General features: G+C 30.7%; 2 protein-coding genes across 10 annotated transcripts in view; one reads left to right on the forward strand and one right to left on the reverse strand.

The window, feature by feature from the left end:
• The window catches only part of LOC145960697 (BTB/POZ domain-containing protein 7), a 52,529-nt gene that overhangs the window by 28,610 nt on the left and 4,580 nt on the right, over positions 1-19,339 (reverse strand). For 5 of the 7 annotated variants that reach the window (XM_083080335.1, XM_083080334.1, XM_083080329.1 and 2 more), the window contains exons 10-11: positions 5,568-5,783; positions 4,945-5,222 (exon numbers count right to left, since the gene is read on the reverse strand). In XM_083080335.1, the coding sequence (XP_082936461.1) occupies positions 4,945-5,222; positions 5,568-5,783 (494 nt within the window). Of the gene's footprint in view, positions 1-2,055; positions 4,710-4,944; positions 5,223-5,567; positions 5,784-19,339 lie in introns of those variants that run through there. The other 2 variants (XM_083080336.1, XM_083080333.1) reach the window with 2 other exon arrangements.
• LOC145960698 (uncharacterized) lies at positions 10,703-19,218 on the forward strand. Of its 3 annotated transcripts, none has more exons than XM_083080337.1 (3): positions 10,703-10,844; positions 17,322-17,396; positions 17,509-19,218. In XM_083080337.1, coding segments are annotated over exons 2-3 (1,236 nt in total). In that variant the 5' UTR covers positions 10,703-10,844; positions 17,322-17,394; the 3' UTR covers positions 18,743-19,218. The 3 variants fall into 3 exon arrangements, with proteins under 3 accessions (XP_082936463.1, XP_082936465.1, XP_082936464.1); XM_083080338.1 differs by lacking the exon at positions 10,703-10,844 and adding an exon at positions 15,350-16,367; XM_083080339.1 differs by lacking the exon at positions 17,322-17,396 and having other exon boundaries at positions 10,731-10,844.

Here is a 19,339-nt window from a genome sequence, read left to right on the forward strand (position 1 = left end):
CTCTCGTAATATTCTCCAAAAAAGCTATAAAAATATAGAATTAATTGTTTGAGTTTGCATCATCTCGTTATCGATTAAATAAATTTCACATTCTTCAAAGTTGCATAATACAAATCGATGATGCGCATAAAGCAATAGCTTATGTTATTCTGACAATCTCCTGTTTCTTTTTCCCCTCCTCTCTTCTACTTCTTTATGTAAAATGGCAACAATAATATTTGCAATTACAAAACTTGAACATTTTTATACATTAGGGAAAGATTATTCTGGTTTTTTTTTAAAGTTGAACGCCCCATTTAGAAAGATCAAGAGTTAATGTCTCCCGAGAATAAAAGTTACTTATCTTCTGCGAAGTTAAAAATATTTACGACAGGCGAATGCTTAAGTAGATTATAATGACACGTAACGTAAACACAATTTGATTGCGTGAGGGGAAGCTTAATGCGTGTGTCATTCAACTGTAAATATCAACTAACTACAATACTTTCGCATATTAATGATACTAAATATAGAATGTATTCAAGCCTGTGCAATCCTGATTATAATGATAGATTTGAAGTCAATTTCGTCAAAAATGTCAAAAGGGAGATCAGCGTTAATCGTGATTTTCCAATTTTCGACATTACGCATCTTTATAACTAAGCCATCGAAATTGACTTGAGAGTTAATTAAAAATGAAAAAAATCGATTTGGCTATTCATTTTCGTGTCTTTAAGCTTAGCTTATGAAAAGCTAATATTTTCCAATCGCTTGTAATTCAAAAACTGTCACTATTCTCTCCAAGGAAAGCTCAACTTCATTCTTCGAAGAAATCTCATTAAAATTAAAAAGTCGCGCATTAAAGCACACCATGTTATATAACATCTTGTAAAAATATGTAGAGAATAATCGAAATAAATTAATCATTATACACCTCAATATCCGTAATAAACACCGCTAATCTCGAGAACGCCATTCGTGTGTAAAATAAATGATGGTATCTTTTATTCTGAAGGAAATTACTATTATTAAGAATATCGCAAAATCAGAGAATATTTTAAGAAAATTTAAATTGATCAAAAGAAAGAAAGAGAGAGAGATGAAAGATTAAAATCGCGCCTCCTATTTATTTTTTTCGCCAGCTAATTATTATTAACGGTAAATCTGTTTGCAAATCAGTATATATTAAACACCGGATTGTGCGATAAGCCCCGGCAAGCGCGGCAAGCTATTTTTATGCAACGGCAAAAATGTACGCGGGCGACAAGAATTTTCACTTGAACGACACAAGTCATCGCCGACTTTATATGCTGAATTATGCTGTGCAGCCGCCCATCCGCTGTAAGCGTGGTGGTATTGTGACGTCAAAAGCGAACTCTTGGCGCGAGGCTGGATTTTGCCTGCAATATTCCTCGCGCTTCCCCGAGTACGTACAATGCTTTTACATAAATTCGGTATGAGCAATAGCGTGAGAACGTTCCGACGTTTCTTGAGCATTCGCTTCGATACACATCTCGTGCACCAATACGATATACATTAGCGCTTAGGAATGTTAAAACATGCGCTCGCATACATTTCTTATTTTAATATCGCGCAAAAAAAAGTATGGGAAAAATCTCACGATTTCTGCCTCGTCCCGATGGTATAATCCTTGTATGAAAAACGGTGAATCGCTACGCGGAAAAGAAAGACATTCTTGTTTTGAAAATATATTTAGTTTTAACATGGAAATCTTGAAATGAGATTATATTGCGTTAATTAAAGAAAAATATAATTGCTTGAATAGTTGAATGAAGCCATTTTATACAGTTGAATCGAGAAAAATATATTCTTATGATTTAAGATTTAATTTTCTTGAATGGAAAAGAAACAATGTTAGATGGAAAATAACATTTTTAAATCAAAGATTATAATTTTCTTAAAGTAGAATTAAATAATTATATACTCTTGAGGTGACAATTACATTATTAAAATAAGACTATAATATTGTTGAAATTTGAAATTATTAAATTCTTCTAAGAAGATTATAAATTGTTGCGTATATACGAAACAATGAATGCGTTAGTTTAAGTATATAAGTTTTGATTTGACACTTATTTTCTTTTTGTGTACAGGAATAAAGAATAACGACTTCTCTTTCCGTTCTGAAATATATATATATGTATTTATTAAACTTTATTTTTAAATATATATATCCAGCGAGCGCTATCTATTGTGCGAATCATGGAAAAGATAAACTGATTTCGAAAATGTTGCCTTTTGGCGAACATAATGCAACGGTTGCTCGACAGCTTATAAATAAACAATTTTGAGGTGAGGGAAGAAGAATCGTGAGTGTTCGAATGGAAGTATTCATTTAATTGCCTTCTCTTTTCTTTTTGCAACGCAGAAACTATACGAATGTCAAAATACTACTCTCGCGATATACCTCAGTCTATACAGTATTAATCTCTATCTACGTGATAACTATTCTTTTATTCTGGTCTTAAAAGTTGGTCTAGTTGCTTTTAAATTATATATAACTTCGCCAACCTCTCGATCGTGGATTCCACCTACTACTGACGCTTGTTACGTTACTTGATACGATCGTGGACTCACGATCTAATATCGTTCGACAGACTCAATAATTTTACGAATACGCAAGATATTAAACGCGAATGACACACTTTACAAAGCAGACGATCGGTATTTATAATAGCTTATGAATCGCGTTACAGTTAATATATTTTATATAATAATATATATCTTTCTCTCTAATCCACAGGGCAGGGAAGTCTGCAAGAAAGGTTTATATTATAAACCACAATGATCATCGAACCAAGAACTTTCTCGAATAATATCACATTTTATGTCAGTGCCGACATCATTGAATTTCATTCCTGCTTAGAAACGAAATGCGTCTTTTAAAGACATGTATAATATAACAAAAGAAATGCATATAATACAATTAAATTAATTGATCGAGCGATCAGAGATTTACGAACGCGTAATATTTGTATACATACATATATATACGCAGGAAATAATAATTTCAAGCATCTAACGTAAGGACGGTAAAGGAATCCCTCGAATATGTGTTTAAAACACGAGTTCTCTATATCGAGAATATATCTTAACGATAATAATTACATCCCACACGTCACGCAATACAAGAAGAGCCGCGTATTAAATAAAGGATAGTCGTTATCTGTCCATATTAATCTTACATCATCTGTACGTTTTTATAGGAGTAATTAATTTCCGCCAGATCGTTGTTACTTCGACGAGAGTGAAAGTGGCTAATACATGTTCTCCAGTTTTGTTACGGCGCGCACACGACGGAATATTGAAATAAAGTCTGACATTTTATGACTTTTGCGGAACGACATATACACATACAATGACCCAGAAACAAACTTTTGTCTCGGTTGCAAATTCTTGATCGAAGGTAAAGCTGTAGCCGATTTTTCGATTAAAGAGGAATTTGATTGTGTGAGGAGTTTAATTGGATTGGCATTTCTTCGAGCCTCCAATTATTATTACTTTAGCAATTACTGCCTCTAATTACTTGTTTCTAAACCGGAAATTCTATTAAGTTAAACGCTACTTGAAATTACATAAAAGATATCTGTGTCTTGTATCCCTCTTACAAACTCGATTCGCCGAGAACTTTCAAGATTCAATCGCGCGTAATACGATATTAATATCTCGGAATTGGAGCGCCATTTTTTTTTTTTAATGAACTTTGCGGAGTATCGCAGATAGTACGCGACTTCCGGATCACCCCGTATATGTAGTACACGTACGTATCCCGTATTTGCGGATGTAGTGGTAGAATCAAGAACCGCGACGGAGCAGGCAAGGCCGGTGCGGTGGGGGCGTACATTTAAATTCATGGAAAATTTTTTCTTAGAAAATTCTCATGCACCCGGGCACTTAGCGATAATTAATTAACCCATTAAATATCGTGGACGTCACGCACGCTTTTTACGACCCGAGGCGCCCCGGACGTCATCTCTAAGCGCGCGCGATATATGTTTTATCGATTGGATTTTCTCTCTTGTATACTTACAGTCTTACTATAGCCCGTCACATACATCGAAACTGCCCTAGAAGAGAAGGGAAATTAAAAAGTTTCACATGCGCGGTAAAATGTCATCAAGCCGCTTCGCGGCTCCATCGTCGCTGCCGCGCGTTCACCCGCGATTCAGGAACAAAGAATTATACACTTTCACTCTCTCCTCCCTCGTATAATAATTACGTAGAGTAAGGATGGTGCTGCGAGCACGTGAGACGCGAGTTACTCAATAATACACACTTTCGTACACATTGTATATTACTCTTACTCTTCTCCTGGAAACTTTCTTGTTAAACAGTCTTGGGACAGTCTCCGGAATTGTCAATACACATTATTCTCACACGCATATACACACATACACACACACACACACACACACACACACACACACACGCATAAGTACACCCACGTACACATATCACGATTACATAATTTATATGTATAAATCACAATCGCAATTTTTGTCTCGTACGATTGCACTTAATTGTTACATATATATATATTTATATATTGTACAGTGAAACCTCTGTATACACCGTATACGTTCACGAAGTGGCACCGTACTCGTAAGCATATTTTTTTCGCGTCTGTTCACAATATACGACTCCCCCAGGGGAATCCGCCAAGGTTACTCTTAAACCAGGTATTTTCCCACCTTCTCTTTTCAAGTATGCTTTAAATAAAATGTACATACAATTATATCCTTGTAATAAATTTGTACCCGCAATAACAAGATTTGATCGATACGCGCTACGATAAACGACTATATAATAATAAGGAACGATAAAGGGAAGAAGAGAGAGAGAGAGAGAGAGAGAGAAAGAGAGAGAGAAAAGAAGGAAGGGGGAGATCAGTAGTTGCCACGTTGTTCGCTCCTACCGCATATCGTATATAAATTTCAAATAAACCTCGGTAAGGCAGTGCCAGCACGATGATACACATAAGGTGGGGGCGGCGGACCAGAGAACTGTCTTTGATGCTGATGGGGAAGCGACGACCGGTGCGGCTCGATGGTCCCACTCGACGGGGAGATGTGCGGCAGGAGGTGCGACGCCCCGTCACCGAGATCCAATTCCAGTTCCTGCTCCTCGATTAAATGCAAAGCGCCGAAGGAGGCCGTCGCCATCGCTACGTCCGGCATCACGCCCGACAACTGGCCATCGCTGCAGGAGTTGGCCTCTTGCTGCTGCGAACGAAAAATCAAACCCGTCTCTAGCATCTAATCCTCGATAATTCTCGATCAATACATATTAATCAGTCGTTCATCTCGAAGAGAGTCTCGAACATTAGTATGGCATTTCGTAAGAGTCTCGGTTGCGCCAGTTCAGCCGCTTGATTAGTAATCTTCCTCTGTTGCCAAATTATAATCTCAGCCTGCGGTACACGAGGCGTACAAAGAGAAAGGGAATCTAATTAAGAAAGTTGCGGGGACCTAAGCGCATAATCGAGCCTAAAATGCGAGAGACTCTCGGTGCAATATTAGTGTGATGTATACATATATGTGTAGAGCGTTAGGTAGATCGTCCCTTACCTCGGCCAGAAGTCTGCAGCTCTCTCCCTCGGTCACTATAGCTGGAAGTTCGTGTCTATGTGCGTAAGACGAAGTTGGCCGAGGAAATGTCATGTTCCTCCCGTAACACACCGGGGCGGTAGTTCTCACACGAATGCCCATGCCCGGCGAGTCAATGTCCTCTATATCTGTCATCCTCTGCTCGTTTTGCTCTTTTATACTGTAAGACGCTGTGTTCTGAAATCGATACGCGGGCAATTTATCGCGCGCCGTCCGCTAAATGAAAGATGCATTAAAAGCCGGGAATAATACCGGCAGGAGAGAAAGAGAGAGAGAGAGAGAGAGAAGAAGATGAAGGAATTGGAGCGGAGAGGTTTGTGGAACGTGCAAGGTACAGATATTGAATCCGGAGATTGTCTCGCTGCGATCTCGAGTGTCGAATAAAACGGGGCTAATGACATAAATGAGCGATGCGTAGCGCGAGAATTAGAGTCGATTGACCGAGAGGACACGGGACTAGCGTAGGAGCGAATTGATGGAAATGAATCCCCATCGTGAGAGAAAGAGAGAGAGACAGGGAGGGTTCTACCCTTCCGAAATAGAACGTGACCTAATTCACATGTGCTGCATGTGAAGGAATATAACATATATCTACATATATCTAATATATAGTGATCGAAGAGCGATGCTTTGCATACGTTATACGCAGCTAAATTAGCAAACATGGATGTGACACACATGCGTGATTATTTCACGCGCCTGGGATTCTCTTTCTCTCTCAGAGATACCCTTTATTCATTAAAATCTCTCCATATCTAATTATCCCAAAATTATAATTAAGCTTAAAATTATATAAATTTCTTCTTAGTGTGTATGGGTAAAAATTCTCGTGACGAAGCACTCTTTTCGTTCAATTACACGTGATTCTTATTCTGTTTCTTCCTTCTCTTTTATTCAATTAACCGTCGCGTTCTTATGAATGACAAGTTTCCAAATGGGAAGATATTAAATCATTATATTATGTCATGTGAATCAAAATGTAAGCAAGCAATGATATCAAATGCAGCGGAATTTTCTGCATTTATCTTCGTGATGTCATCTAAGATAATGTTTGTGTGTTCAGTCTTATCAGAAAGGTACCCCGGCGGATTATTAGATAACTTATATAAATAATGAGAGTATTGTATACATATATGTGTGCATATATAATAAACATAGTAACAGATAATTTATGGGAAATTATATAATTCATAAATTACCAGCAATTAATAAAATTAGCAGAGTTCAAATTTTCTTCTGAGAAGAAAATAATTATTTTAATAACTTCGTTCAAGTAACATTAAATCTCTAAAAACTTATCTTTTAAAAAAAAAAATAAAAACGGGACACCAAGTTCACGCACTAATTATATCCAATATTATTGTAATGTCTACAAAAACAGTGATATAAAAAAATTGCACCAACTAAGAATAAAAACTTGTACAAATTTAAATAGAAATATTTTGATTGAAAAACTCTCTGTTATATAAAATAGTTGTTTTAATTTCCAAAAATAATAATATTAAAAAATTAAAATTTATTTAAAAATTGAAAACTGAAATAATTAGAATTAATAATTAGAAATGTGCCAATTTTTTAAATATATATTTAATTAGAATACGTGCCAATTTTATTTGCAGCGCCGTTTTTTTAATTAAATTTTTTTTTACTTTTTTTGTTTTATATTAATTTCCAGTTTTCGATTTTTTAATAAATTTTTAATTTTTTATTATTTTTGGAAATTAAAACAACCATTTTGTATAACAGAGTTTTCAATTAAAATATTTCTATTTAAACTTGTACAAGTTTTTATATTTTTCTTAGTTGGCGCAATTTCTTTATGTCGCTATTTTTGTAGACACTACAACAGTTGGATACAATTAGTGGCTGCGTTCAGCAGGAAAAGCTGCTTTGCAACTGTTATAAAATTCGTGAATCTGATTGGTGTATGCTCTTAGATTCAGTCAAAATTAAGAGCATACACCAATCAGGCTCACGAATTTTACAACAGTTGCAAAGCAGCTTTTTCTGCTGAATGCAGCCAGTGCGTGAACTTGACGCGCTTTTTTTATCTTTTTTTTAAAAAGATAAGTTTAACTTGTCACTACTCAAAATGCGGTTAATTACACATATCACTAATATCGCAAAGCTATCGCACACTATTTGAAACATATTTTTAACAATTGAAATTATTTATTAAAACAATAATTTTAGAATAATTCTCGAAAGTCCATTTTTTTGTAATATTTAAAATTTTTAAATTTGCATTAAACAATTTTATAGATATTATTTCTTGTATTAAAGTTTAAATATTAAAAAATTAGAAATGTCATGAAACAATCGCATTTATTTCAAAAATAATTACTATATAAAGTTTAAGTATAAAGAGTTATTTAATTCTTCATAATAAAATTAACATAATTTAATAAAACATAAAATAGGTCTAAAGATGCAAGCCTAAAAGAAAAGTCAATAGAATAGTGCAAATAATGTATATATAAAGTAATAAAATAAAAATATTTTACTACTCTTGCAATAAGAGAAATAATTATTTTAATTAACGACTTGTAATCTTTAATGAGAAACATATTTATTTTTGATTCATAAAATCTATTAAATATTTCAAATAAGATTTTAATTAATATGTAAATAAATGAATTATTTTCATATTAATCATTTATAATCCATCGCGAGAACTTATGTAAATATTTGCTATTTGAAGTGCTTTTTCTCTTGTCCATCTCTGATTAGATATAACTTTCAATACAATATTAACGATGCATTAAATTAAACTAATGTAAATATTTTAAGAAAGTACAATATCTAACTGAAAAAAAGTCTTTAGTAATTTTTGCTTTATCTTTATAAATTATAATAGTTTAATAATTTATAAATTATTTTATAAATTATAAATTATAAATAAAAATTATAATTTATAAATTATAATTTTAACGATAAAGTGTTTTATTACGAAAGAGAGAAAAATTAAAATTTTTAATGCACAGAGATATTGTATGATATATACTTATATATCGATATATTTTAATATTAGTATATATTTTATTCGTATATTTTAATATTAGCATATATTTTATTCAATCTTAATGAGTTATTCAGAATCGAAGACATAAACGAAGTGATTTCGATTAATCATGAATAATAATTTATTCGATGGGCAATATAATTATCTTTATGAATCGGTCTTACATATGAGTCATTAAAAAAAAAGAATAAATAATATGGCGCATACTGCAAATTGCAGGATGACGTGATTCTTTTTTATTTTTTACATCACCCAAGTGATATGAGAAAACACAAAAAACGTAGCAATTATTAAAATAATTATCAAAAAACTGCAATATGTATATAATATTATTTTCACACATTATAATTATATTATCATCACACGTGAATAACGATAATGTACTATCTACACAAAAAAAACATAAACATATAAGTTGACAGTATGAGTAACGTATATTAATACCACGTGTTAACATGTACAGTTTTAAACCGTATATGTTTCGCATTTGCAAGTATATATAAAAGAATCCTTTATACTTTCTCTCTAGATTATAAAAAATTCACTTAACATTAAAAATTTATTTAACATTAAAAATAATTAAATTATTTCTTTATATTAAATTCTAGAAATATATAAATGTTTCTTGTAATTCATAGTAATATATATTATTTACAACACAATAATAAATATTGTAGATACAATACGAGAAAAATTATATTAATTAATATTTTAGCATAGTCCATCTTTCCAATAACCTTTTTGTGAAAAATAACTGTTGCATTTCTCTTGCTGTTTGAAAATTAAATCTGGTTTATTTACATTGTAGAATTTTTATTATTTTTTGAATGAAAGAATATAATTTCAACAATTCCATATTTATAACATTTGTTTTTGTCGCATCTTGTTATACACCCAAGCTGCAGTGATGCAATATGCTGCATGTATTTAATAATACATATCTACATTTATTCATGCATAATGCTATACAGTATTATAACAGATTGCATGCATTTCATCCGATTGACAGCACTGTAATGTCGTTTCACATGATGAGTTCATTCGTTTGTCACCCCGATGCGATACTACGTGTATTATCATCGTGTAACCTTGTTGAATGTGTGAAATAAAATATTGCTAGATTATTTTCGGTAAAATAAATTCTTATTGAGCCTGTAAAGAAATTCTATGAGAAAAAGTTGCGATATTAAAATAAAATAAAAATATAATATATATAATATATAAAATATAAAACTACAATAATATATGTATTGAATATATTTTATTTTCTCTTTTCAAAGAAAATTTTGTTAACTTGTATATATTAAGTAAAAATTTTTTGTTTTATTATTATAATACTACGTAAAGCATATTAGTTTAATTTAACGTTTCGTAAACGATGTGATAAAAAAAAGCTCTACAATAGCTCTATATTTATTTTCTCTATCCCAAAATCACTCAAAAAATTAAGAGATTAATAGTAAGTTAAAAGAGATGAACAAAAATTTCCTCTATAATATAATGAATTTCTGTTTTCGAAGAACTTTTATTTTTGTCAAAACAAAAGAATAAAAAGAAATCAAATATTTAATATTTTAATATTTTAATCAAATACTAATATTTTAATATTTCATTTATATTTGCATTATGATATCATTTATATTATAATATTTTATTTATATTTTAAAATTTAAATATTTGTTATTTTAATACTAATATTTTAATCCATATTTTTGCAGTTTAAACGTCACAAAATGTCGTAAAACGAACGCACGTGCTGACATTGAGAAATCTTAATACTACGATTATTCAAAATCGCGATTTCCCTGACAAGAAGAATACTTCCGAGGATTCGTTTGCATCTCATTGAAATGAGATGAAGTGCGCTCTCGCAGCGCTCACATATCGTTATTTTATCGACATTCCGGCGTCTCTCTCGTACTCTTGTGTCTAATTCGATGTCGCATTAGAAGACGCAGATAACAGACATGCAGCTGAAAAAGGGGGAGAAATAGGAGGCAAAGTCAAACAGAGCGACGAGAACCTCGCAACGTCAGTCGCGCGAATTACATTGTGCAAAACCAGCGCGATGCATCGCAGTGCATAAAAGTTGAAAAAAAAAAGAATAGTTTGACGTCGTTGTGTCTCGAATCACGCGCACAATCATTTCGCCTACGTGTCACGTCGATCGCCGCTTCCTTCGTAAACGCGCTTCCGATTCAATCTATATCATTAAGGTAAACGATATCCCAACCAAGAGTAAGATACGTAAAAAAAAATAAATGTTCTCATTAAAAGAAATATAGACGCACGAGTGAATTGAACGCAATGTTCTGCCAATTAAAAGCGTTGATAATTGATGCGTGATACGATCGATAAGAAATAATCAAGAGAGAAGAATTTAATTTTTTACATTCTTGCTACAAAAATGCTTTAAGTAAATAATATTCGATTAATATATGGTACATAAATTCTATTCCAAAAAATTTACTCCAAAAAATATTTTAAATAAAAAATCTAAATAAATAAATAAAGAAAGCCCAATACTTATTTGCAAAATTAAAAAAAAAATTCACCATTTTCAAAATTGAATTTAAACATCTAAACTTGTTAAATCAATTGATGAATTAATAAAATATAAACAAAAAATTACAACGCTGCTATTAAAACAAATTTGTCAAAAATACAGAATATTAATTATAGTTATAAAAGTAAATCATCATTTTTCTTTTCCAAATATATCTATCGTTTACAACTGATCACAAAAAATAAATTTAAAGAGTGATGCCAAGGCTTGCTAAAAAGAGATGACCTCACTAACAAATTTCAATGACCAAGATTCTCTTCGCGCACTGTTTGTGATCTGTATATACAACTGTTTATATAACTAAATTACGATAACATCTTTTAAAAACACCAATCACACTTTCATTTAAAATTTCTGTTTTTAAGCAAGATTATTGAAAATTTCTGTGCAGTTCGCAATCTATGTTAATGTAGTAATTATAATTTGCCTTAAATTCGGTAAATTATATTCTAAGATATTTATCTTTTACAGCGTACACATTTATATCCAATATTCTTTCTCTTTCTTGAAAGCGTATTGGATATAAATATGTATGCTATAAAAGATAAATATCTTAGAATATAGTTTATCGAATTTAAAGCAAATTACAATTGCTACATTAATATAGATTGCAAACTGCACAAGAATTTTCAATAATCTTGCTTAAAAACTGAAATTTTAAGTCTACATTTCTCAAGCACTTTCGTGACGAGTCGAAATACTTAATAACGTGTTATTTAAGATAAACGCTTTAAATGACAGTTGCATAACGCGCAAAAATAGAAATATTTTGTTAATGTTTCTTTTTTTCATTATCACTGCATTATCTCGCATAATGATTAAAAATATACACTTATACTAAGTTTATTTTATTATTTACTTGCATTTACGCAACATGAATGCTAATAATTGTTTGAAAATCGGACGGATAAGTTATTGGGGAGACTACTAGAATGATAAGAACTGATAACAGCACATATACAGAGTGTCCGATTCATGAGGGACCAAACGAAAAGTGATGATAGATTGGGTCAAACTAAGAAGAAAAGTCCTCTACCATTTTGCAAAATTCGCAATAATTATTAAGTAATAAGCAAAAATGTCACATGAAGGTTTAATTTTTTAAATGGAACCCTCTATTTTTTATTATGTATTCTTATAGCTTATCTTGAGAGCTTTCCAAAACACTATAAAGTATTTCTTCATTGAGTACTTTTCGAGTTATGAGGCTTGAAATAATTTCTTAATTTTACATAAACCATAAAATATCTAGTAAAATATTCATTTTTCGATTATCTTACCTTAATATTTTTATATGCAAAATAATGAGAGGAATTAATTGGTGTAAAAAAAAAACATAGTTGTTTTTAAGAAAAAATATGTAATTGTTAATTGCAAATTACATATTTTTTTTTTAAAAAACAACTATGTTTTTTCTTTACACCAATTGATTCCTCTCATTGTTTTGTATATAAAAGTATTAAGGTAAGATAATCGAAAAATGAATATTTTACTAGATATTTTATGGTTTATGTAAAATTAAGAAATTATTTCAAGCCTCATAACTCGAAAAGTACTCAATGAAGAAATACTTTATTATAGTGTTTTGGAAAGCTCTCGAGATAAGCTATAAGAATACATAATAAAAAATAGGGGGTTCCATTTAAAAAATTAAAGGTAACCTTCATGTGACATTTTTGCTTATTACTTAATAATTATTGCGAATTTTGCAAAATGGTAGAGGACTTTTCTTCTTAGTTTGACCCAATCTATCATCACTTTTCGTTTGGTCCTTCACGAATCGGATACCCTGTATAATGATTGAACATATACAATTTTAATATAACTTGAAATTTCAGAATTCGTCCTTGTGTGAATATTATAGAATGTAAATATTATATTTAGTGTGCTCGACACAAAAAATTAAATTCGCTTATAATTTTGCTGCTAAATTGTTTTTAGAAAATATAATGTATTATTGTAACAAATGTTTAACAATATTTTCGGTTTAAGTTGTTCTCTATTTTAAGATATAATTCTTATCTGTGAATGTATTTGACATAAAAAATTCAACCTTCATCTAATTTTATTACGTCAAACAAACTAATCATCATTACAAGCTTCTTTGTGTTACGGCCATTATTTGAATCTACATAATGAATTCGAAATCCACATTGAATACGAATGTGCTTCAATTTTGAGCAAGCTTAATATTGATTAAATACTGTTATAAGCATTTGTTTAAATGTCATATACCGAAAATTTTTCATGAAGCTCACAAATGTAATTCAAGATTCTTGAAGCTACTAGATATAAACTAACACAAGTGATATTTATTTTGCTGTATGAAATTACAGTACAATTTCAAAGTCCGTGAGGAGAAATTAACATATTATCAATGGTACCAACGAGATATTAAGCATTCCAAACGCTTAAACGCACATCTGCAAGTTCTCAACTCGTATATGTCAAACTTGCTATATGTGTGGTTGCAGAGATCGTGTTTCGCATGCACAAGTCCTTCTCAGATACGATTTGAATTAATTCGCGACATCTGCTTATTGTTACGGTTGCCATTGTATCATTTCGATCGCATAGTCATTCATGCACGTGCGATGGTGATGCAATAAGGAAATCGATTAAAGGAATTATTAAATCATTCAAAATCAAATTATATAATCATGAAGAAAATTATTGCACAAAATATCGATTATCAAGTTTTGTTGTTGATAATATGTCAAGGATAGTCCGATTAGATAGCATTAATTTATTAATATCATCAAAAAATGCATGATAACTTCTATCATTTCTTGCTTAATAAATAGTCTCTAATTATCTGGAGACGTATACAAATCAGTTCTCTGCGTCAAAAATTATTGTTGGAGAAAATATTATGTTATCTTATCGTAATTAGAATTTTAGAATTTTAATTTAGGAGATAATACTTAATAATAAATATCGAAAAGAGATTGTGAAAACAAAATTGTTATTGTTGTCGCTAAGGATAAATCGATTTTAAATTGGTTAAGGAATACATAAGTAAAAGAAAGTGTGAGAACGAGATCTGGGGCGTCCTGTGAGGTAACAGTTATGCATTGAAGCAAGGTACAGATTAAGTAACACTACGCCTAATGTCCGTTAATGTGTGGTTTTTATGGATGAGAACCTGAAATGCGCGTAATCAACGCAGAATAGTTTCCGTGTTTAAGAATTTGCATTTGCATACGCATACACATGGAACAGAGGTGTGATTGAGCTTATTAGTAAGGCATGATCATTGCAAATGTGACGTACATTTATACGATCATTAATCAATTACTATTATTATTATTATTTTATTATTAATTTTTTATTATTGATTATTATTGATTTATGCAAAAAAGGTAATTATCCTGAACATTTTCCACGTGTGATTTATTTAATTTCCCCGTAGGCTACATTTCGCTTCGAGTAACTTGTTGTCATCGTTAAATCAAATCGATTAAATGTTAAGAGGAAATCACAATAATGTATTTTTCCAGTTAGTTTTTTTTTATAAATAACAAAACAAGGAAAAATATCTTAGTGGCGTGATAATTAACTAGGAACATGCATTGAACTGACATTGATTACAATTGGAAATGCAGATTATGAATGTCTCTGATAACCTCTCTCTCAATATATCTTTATTATTTTAATTGAATGAAGAAATGCCTATTATTTTAATTGAATTGAGAAAGTATCTTGTATAGAAAAACATATTTAAAAAATATGTTTAAAAATATATTTAAAAAATATATTTAAAAATATATTTAAAAAGTTAAATAATTATTTTAATAATAGTTTTAAAATTATTTATATACTTTAACGAAATATATTAATCATTTATAGATCACACCATTAATTAATCTCTCGCACAAATTTTTGCCTTTATTATCACAAAAATGATTTATATGGTGAAATATCAATACGTTAAAAAAACAAAGTAAAAAATACTAATGTAATACCGAAAAAAATATCAATACAATCTAAACATTTCTGTTCGCAATAATTTCGGAAAATAAAATTTTATTGTATTTATTTTATTTAAAAATAATTATTTTATTTAGAAATTATATTATTTAAAAGTAAAACATTTTATTTCTAAATAAAATAAATTCGAAATAGAATAATTATTATCTAAATAATAAATATAATTATCTGAATAAAATAAATACAATAAAATTTTATTTAAAAGTAAAATATTACGTTCGTATGCTCGATGTCGTTGTGGAGTCATTCGAGCAATTATACAAGACGCTAGGGTTAATTGAGTGCACGTGACTAACAATAGATTACACAATGACTATTAACGTTTAACAATTATATTATCTTACACTATATACACTATATACACACACAAATATATAGTATAAGATAATAGTTAAAAGGTATTATTACCGATTATTAAGGAAAAAAAGAAAATGTTTTAGAAAAAAAAAAAAAAAGAACGTTAGCCATATAATAAATATCAGCCTTGCAGACTTGACGAATTCGAATGACCGTGACATTAATAAAACTGCAATAGGCCGTTAATTGTAAAAATTCGCGCGATTTAGAAATAATTTAATTATTCACAAACGGACTGATTAATTTTATTTTTTGCAACATTTATCTCTTAACAGTCCAAATTTATTATATAAATGCACTATATAAATAGATTGTGCATTGTTTATTAAATTGCGTTTACTGGATCAATTAAGCCAGAAAGACTCAACTGCGTTTTTATCGTTGCACGATTGTATCCATGTAAGTGCAAATAATGACACACACACATTCGCGTTTTTCTTCTTCAGAAACTGCACATCGAGGTGCCACGTCATTCATTCTCAAAATCAGGTCATTATAACTCGTTCTGCTTTTTTATTCTTACACTTTGAGACTTTTTGTGCATATTACTCGCCGTTACACTTTAGAATTTATGTAACGCGTAATCTACTGAATGGAGATAAGAAAAATATTTATCTATAAAATGAATTTGCATGAATTGTCGAACGACAGTTTCAACCGACGTTCTCTCTCTCTCTCTCTCTCTCTCCATGATATATAAAATAGTTCGACGCTTTACAATGACAGTTAATACTGGATACGCGAGCGAACGTTAGCGAATGAAAAATACATATATGTCGTATCGGAGATAGAGTTACGAGTGTTAAGCCAATTGTGCCACGTAATGGTAAGATGAGATTTTTTTTCAAATGAATTGGCATCACAAATATATCTATGCTCGCAATAATATTTAAAGCTTTAAAATTCAGAATATAAGTGAACTGTACAATCTCTTTAGGAATTGGTAAAATTTATTAAAAAAAGAAATAAAACAAGGAAATTTTATTAAACGTATATCCGAAAATTAAAAAAGCTTTAGAGGGAAATATATTTAGCTTTTTAATTTAGTAAATTAATAATCCTTTTTATATAATTACACATCAAAATCCGCTTTTCGTAAATATTCAAAATTACGATCGTTTATTTGAACGCAAATTTTAATAGGATTCTCCAATAATTTTTATTTGAAAAGTTAAGAAAGCTACTTTACGAGTAAATATAAAATGTAAAATTTACGAAAAATATTGATTTAAAACTACCGTTGAATTCAAATCAAAATCAAAGTTAACGTATCAAGAGCTTGTTTTGGTCCAAATCCCAATCATTTAAAACAAACTGAAATGATACTTGAAGTCATAATAATCCATGATCTATAACAACACATATTTCTTCCGATACACGTTAGCATATTGATAGAATAAAAACATCATCCTCTAAAGGTAATTAAAATATTAAATATTTAACATTTCAATTTTCGGATATACGATAATTAAAATACTAATTATTAAAAATTTTAATTTTCGGATATACGTTATTTATTAATATTTTTTATTCCATGAGTTCTATAAATTCTAAAATACAATTCTTCTTATATTTATAGCTGACATTTTATATAATTTGGAATAATTTCCGTTTTTAAATTAAATTAAATTCAAACAATCCAATTAAAAAGTTTTATTAATGTAATATATTTAGGATTAAAGAATTTTAGAAATATCAAATTTGTAAATAAATAATAAAATTATATAACTAATCTTTTTAAATAAATTTTTGTTTAATGGAAATCAATTTTGCACACTAGAACTCGGAGATATTGAGAGAAGTGATAAAAAAAGACCAATTTGTGCCAAAGAAGACTCCAGTTTCCACGTATAATGTGTGTATATCGATTATTTTATACAATATGTGTATACAATCTCTTGACATATATAATAATCTCAACATCTTAATTTTTCTGAAATGATCGCTGATATATGAAATTTTCTTAGGAAACCGCAATCGTCGGTCAGCATGCTGCCTGTTAAAAATCTGGACGCACTGTTAATGCAAACGTATGGTCTGGATTTTCAAATACATGATGTGGAGTGGAAACACCTAACAGATCCGGGAGAAAACTTCGGCAGTCAGATATTAGCCATTACTGTCAACGCCGAACAAAATAGCCAAAAAAAAACCTTAAATATAGTTGTCAAACTACCACCGAGATCTCAGTATCTGCTAGATTTGTTCGATAGTCCGATAACTTTCAAGAAGGAACTGGAATTCTACAGCACCGTAGCGCCGGAATTTTTGAAGCTACAAAACGAAAGTGGGATTCCTGAAGAAGCTATAAGCGTCATCACACCGCAATTCTTAGGCGGCAGATTAGGCTTACGAGATTCGCAGTGTTTCGACGAGCAAGCCGCGATCGTCTTAGAAAATTTAAAAGACGAAAATTACACGACGCAAGATCGCATTCTCGGTCTAGACAAAGTACACATGGATTTTGCAATCAGTCACTTAGCCAAATTGCATGCCATCACGATCGGCCTGAAGCTCAAGAAGCTCGATTCCTTCGAAAATACAATACTACCCGTTCTCCAATATGCTGTAAACGAGGATGCGGAAAATGGTGTAACGGGTATGGTACAGAAGGCGCACAACGATTACAAAAGCATGAAAGAGGCGGAATCTTATCTGGACAGGATCGAGAAGACGCTCGAGTACGCGTCGCACGTGACTGTAACACCGAAAGAACCCTGGACGACACTGGTACACCAAGATTTCTGGGTGAACAATATGATGTTTAAATACGATGAATCGAACAAGCTGATCAATATGAAAATTGTGGACTTTCAATTGACGATCTACGACTATGGCGTGCACGATCTCATATTCTTCCTCATATCGAGCGCCCAGAAAGATGTGCTCGACAAACATTTCGACGACATGATTGACTTGTATTACGATTCCTTCATCAAGTGTTTAGAATCGTTAAACGTGAACACGAACATGTTTCCTAAAAACGAATTTATGGAGCAATTAAATCAGTGCGCTCCCATCAGATTCCAGCAGTGTATTATGATGGTGCAGGTAATCCAAGCGGCGCGTGGTTCCGTTACAGAAATGACTGATACGGCGGACAAAGATGTTTTCAAAGGTGGCATCAATGACGAGAATTACAAACAAAAAATGCTCCACATCTTGTCTATATTCGAGCGGAAGGGATGGCTTGTAAAATGATTAGAAGCGAGAGACTACTTGTCAAAAATTAGTCCTTTGAGAAAAGAGAATAGCTTCACGTTTGCCGAAAATAAAATAATTATCGCCAAATAATATAATGATAATAGAAAAAAATGAGAAATATACGATTGTATTTATAAAATTGTATATAAATATAGATAAGAAGATTTTTTAAGACAATATTAGAATATATTAAGGGCCAAAGCTAGGCAGAGGCAATCAATATTTCGCTAAGTCAATATTTGCTAAGATGATATATAAATATTAATGCACGAAAAATGCAATTTATCTATTACAATGTTAAAAATATGATCATTATTTACTGCATTTTGCCTCTAATTTAGATTAGGTTAGAAGTAGAGAACTCGATCAAGTGTAAATATTGTAAATTATGAAATAATACTTTATAATAATTATATACACGATTATTAAATCACTATATAGAATATGTATAATAAAGTAGCAAATATTTACAATTCTTCAATTATTACAATTCATAATTAAATTTAAAATATATATAACTGTTTTTTTTTTCAAAAATATTACGCAATTTATTAGCAAGATTATTATTATTATTATAAATTATTATAAATTACC

This window comes from Camponotus vicinus, unplaced genomic scaffold (assembly GCF_025532165.1).
Source record: "Camponotus vicinus isolate PSW18456_S1 unplaced genomic scaffold, iyCamVici1.0 SCAF_10, whole genome shotgun sequence".
NCBI lineage: Eukaryota > Metazoa > Arthropoda > Insecta > Hymenoptera > Formicidae > Camponotus > Camponotus vicinus.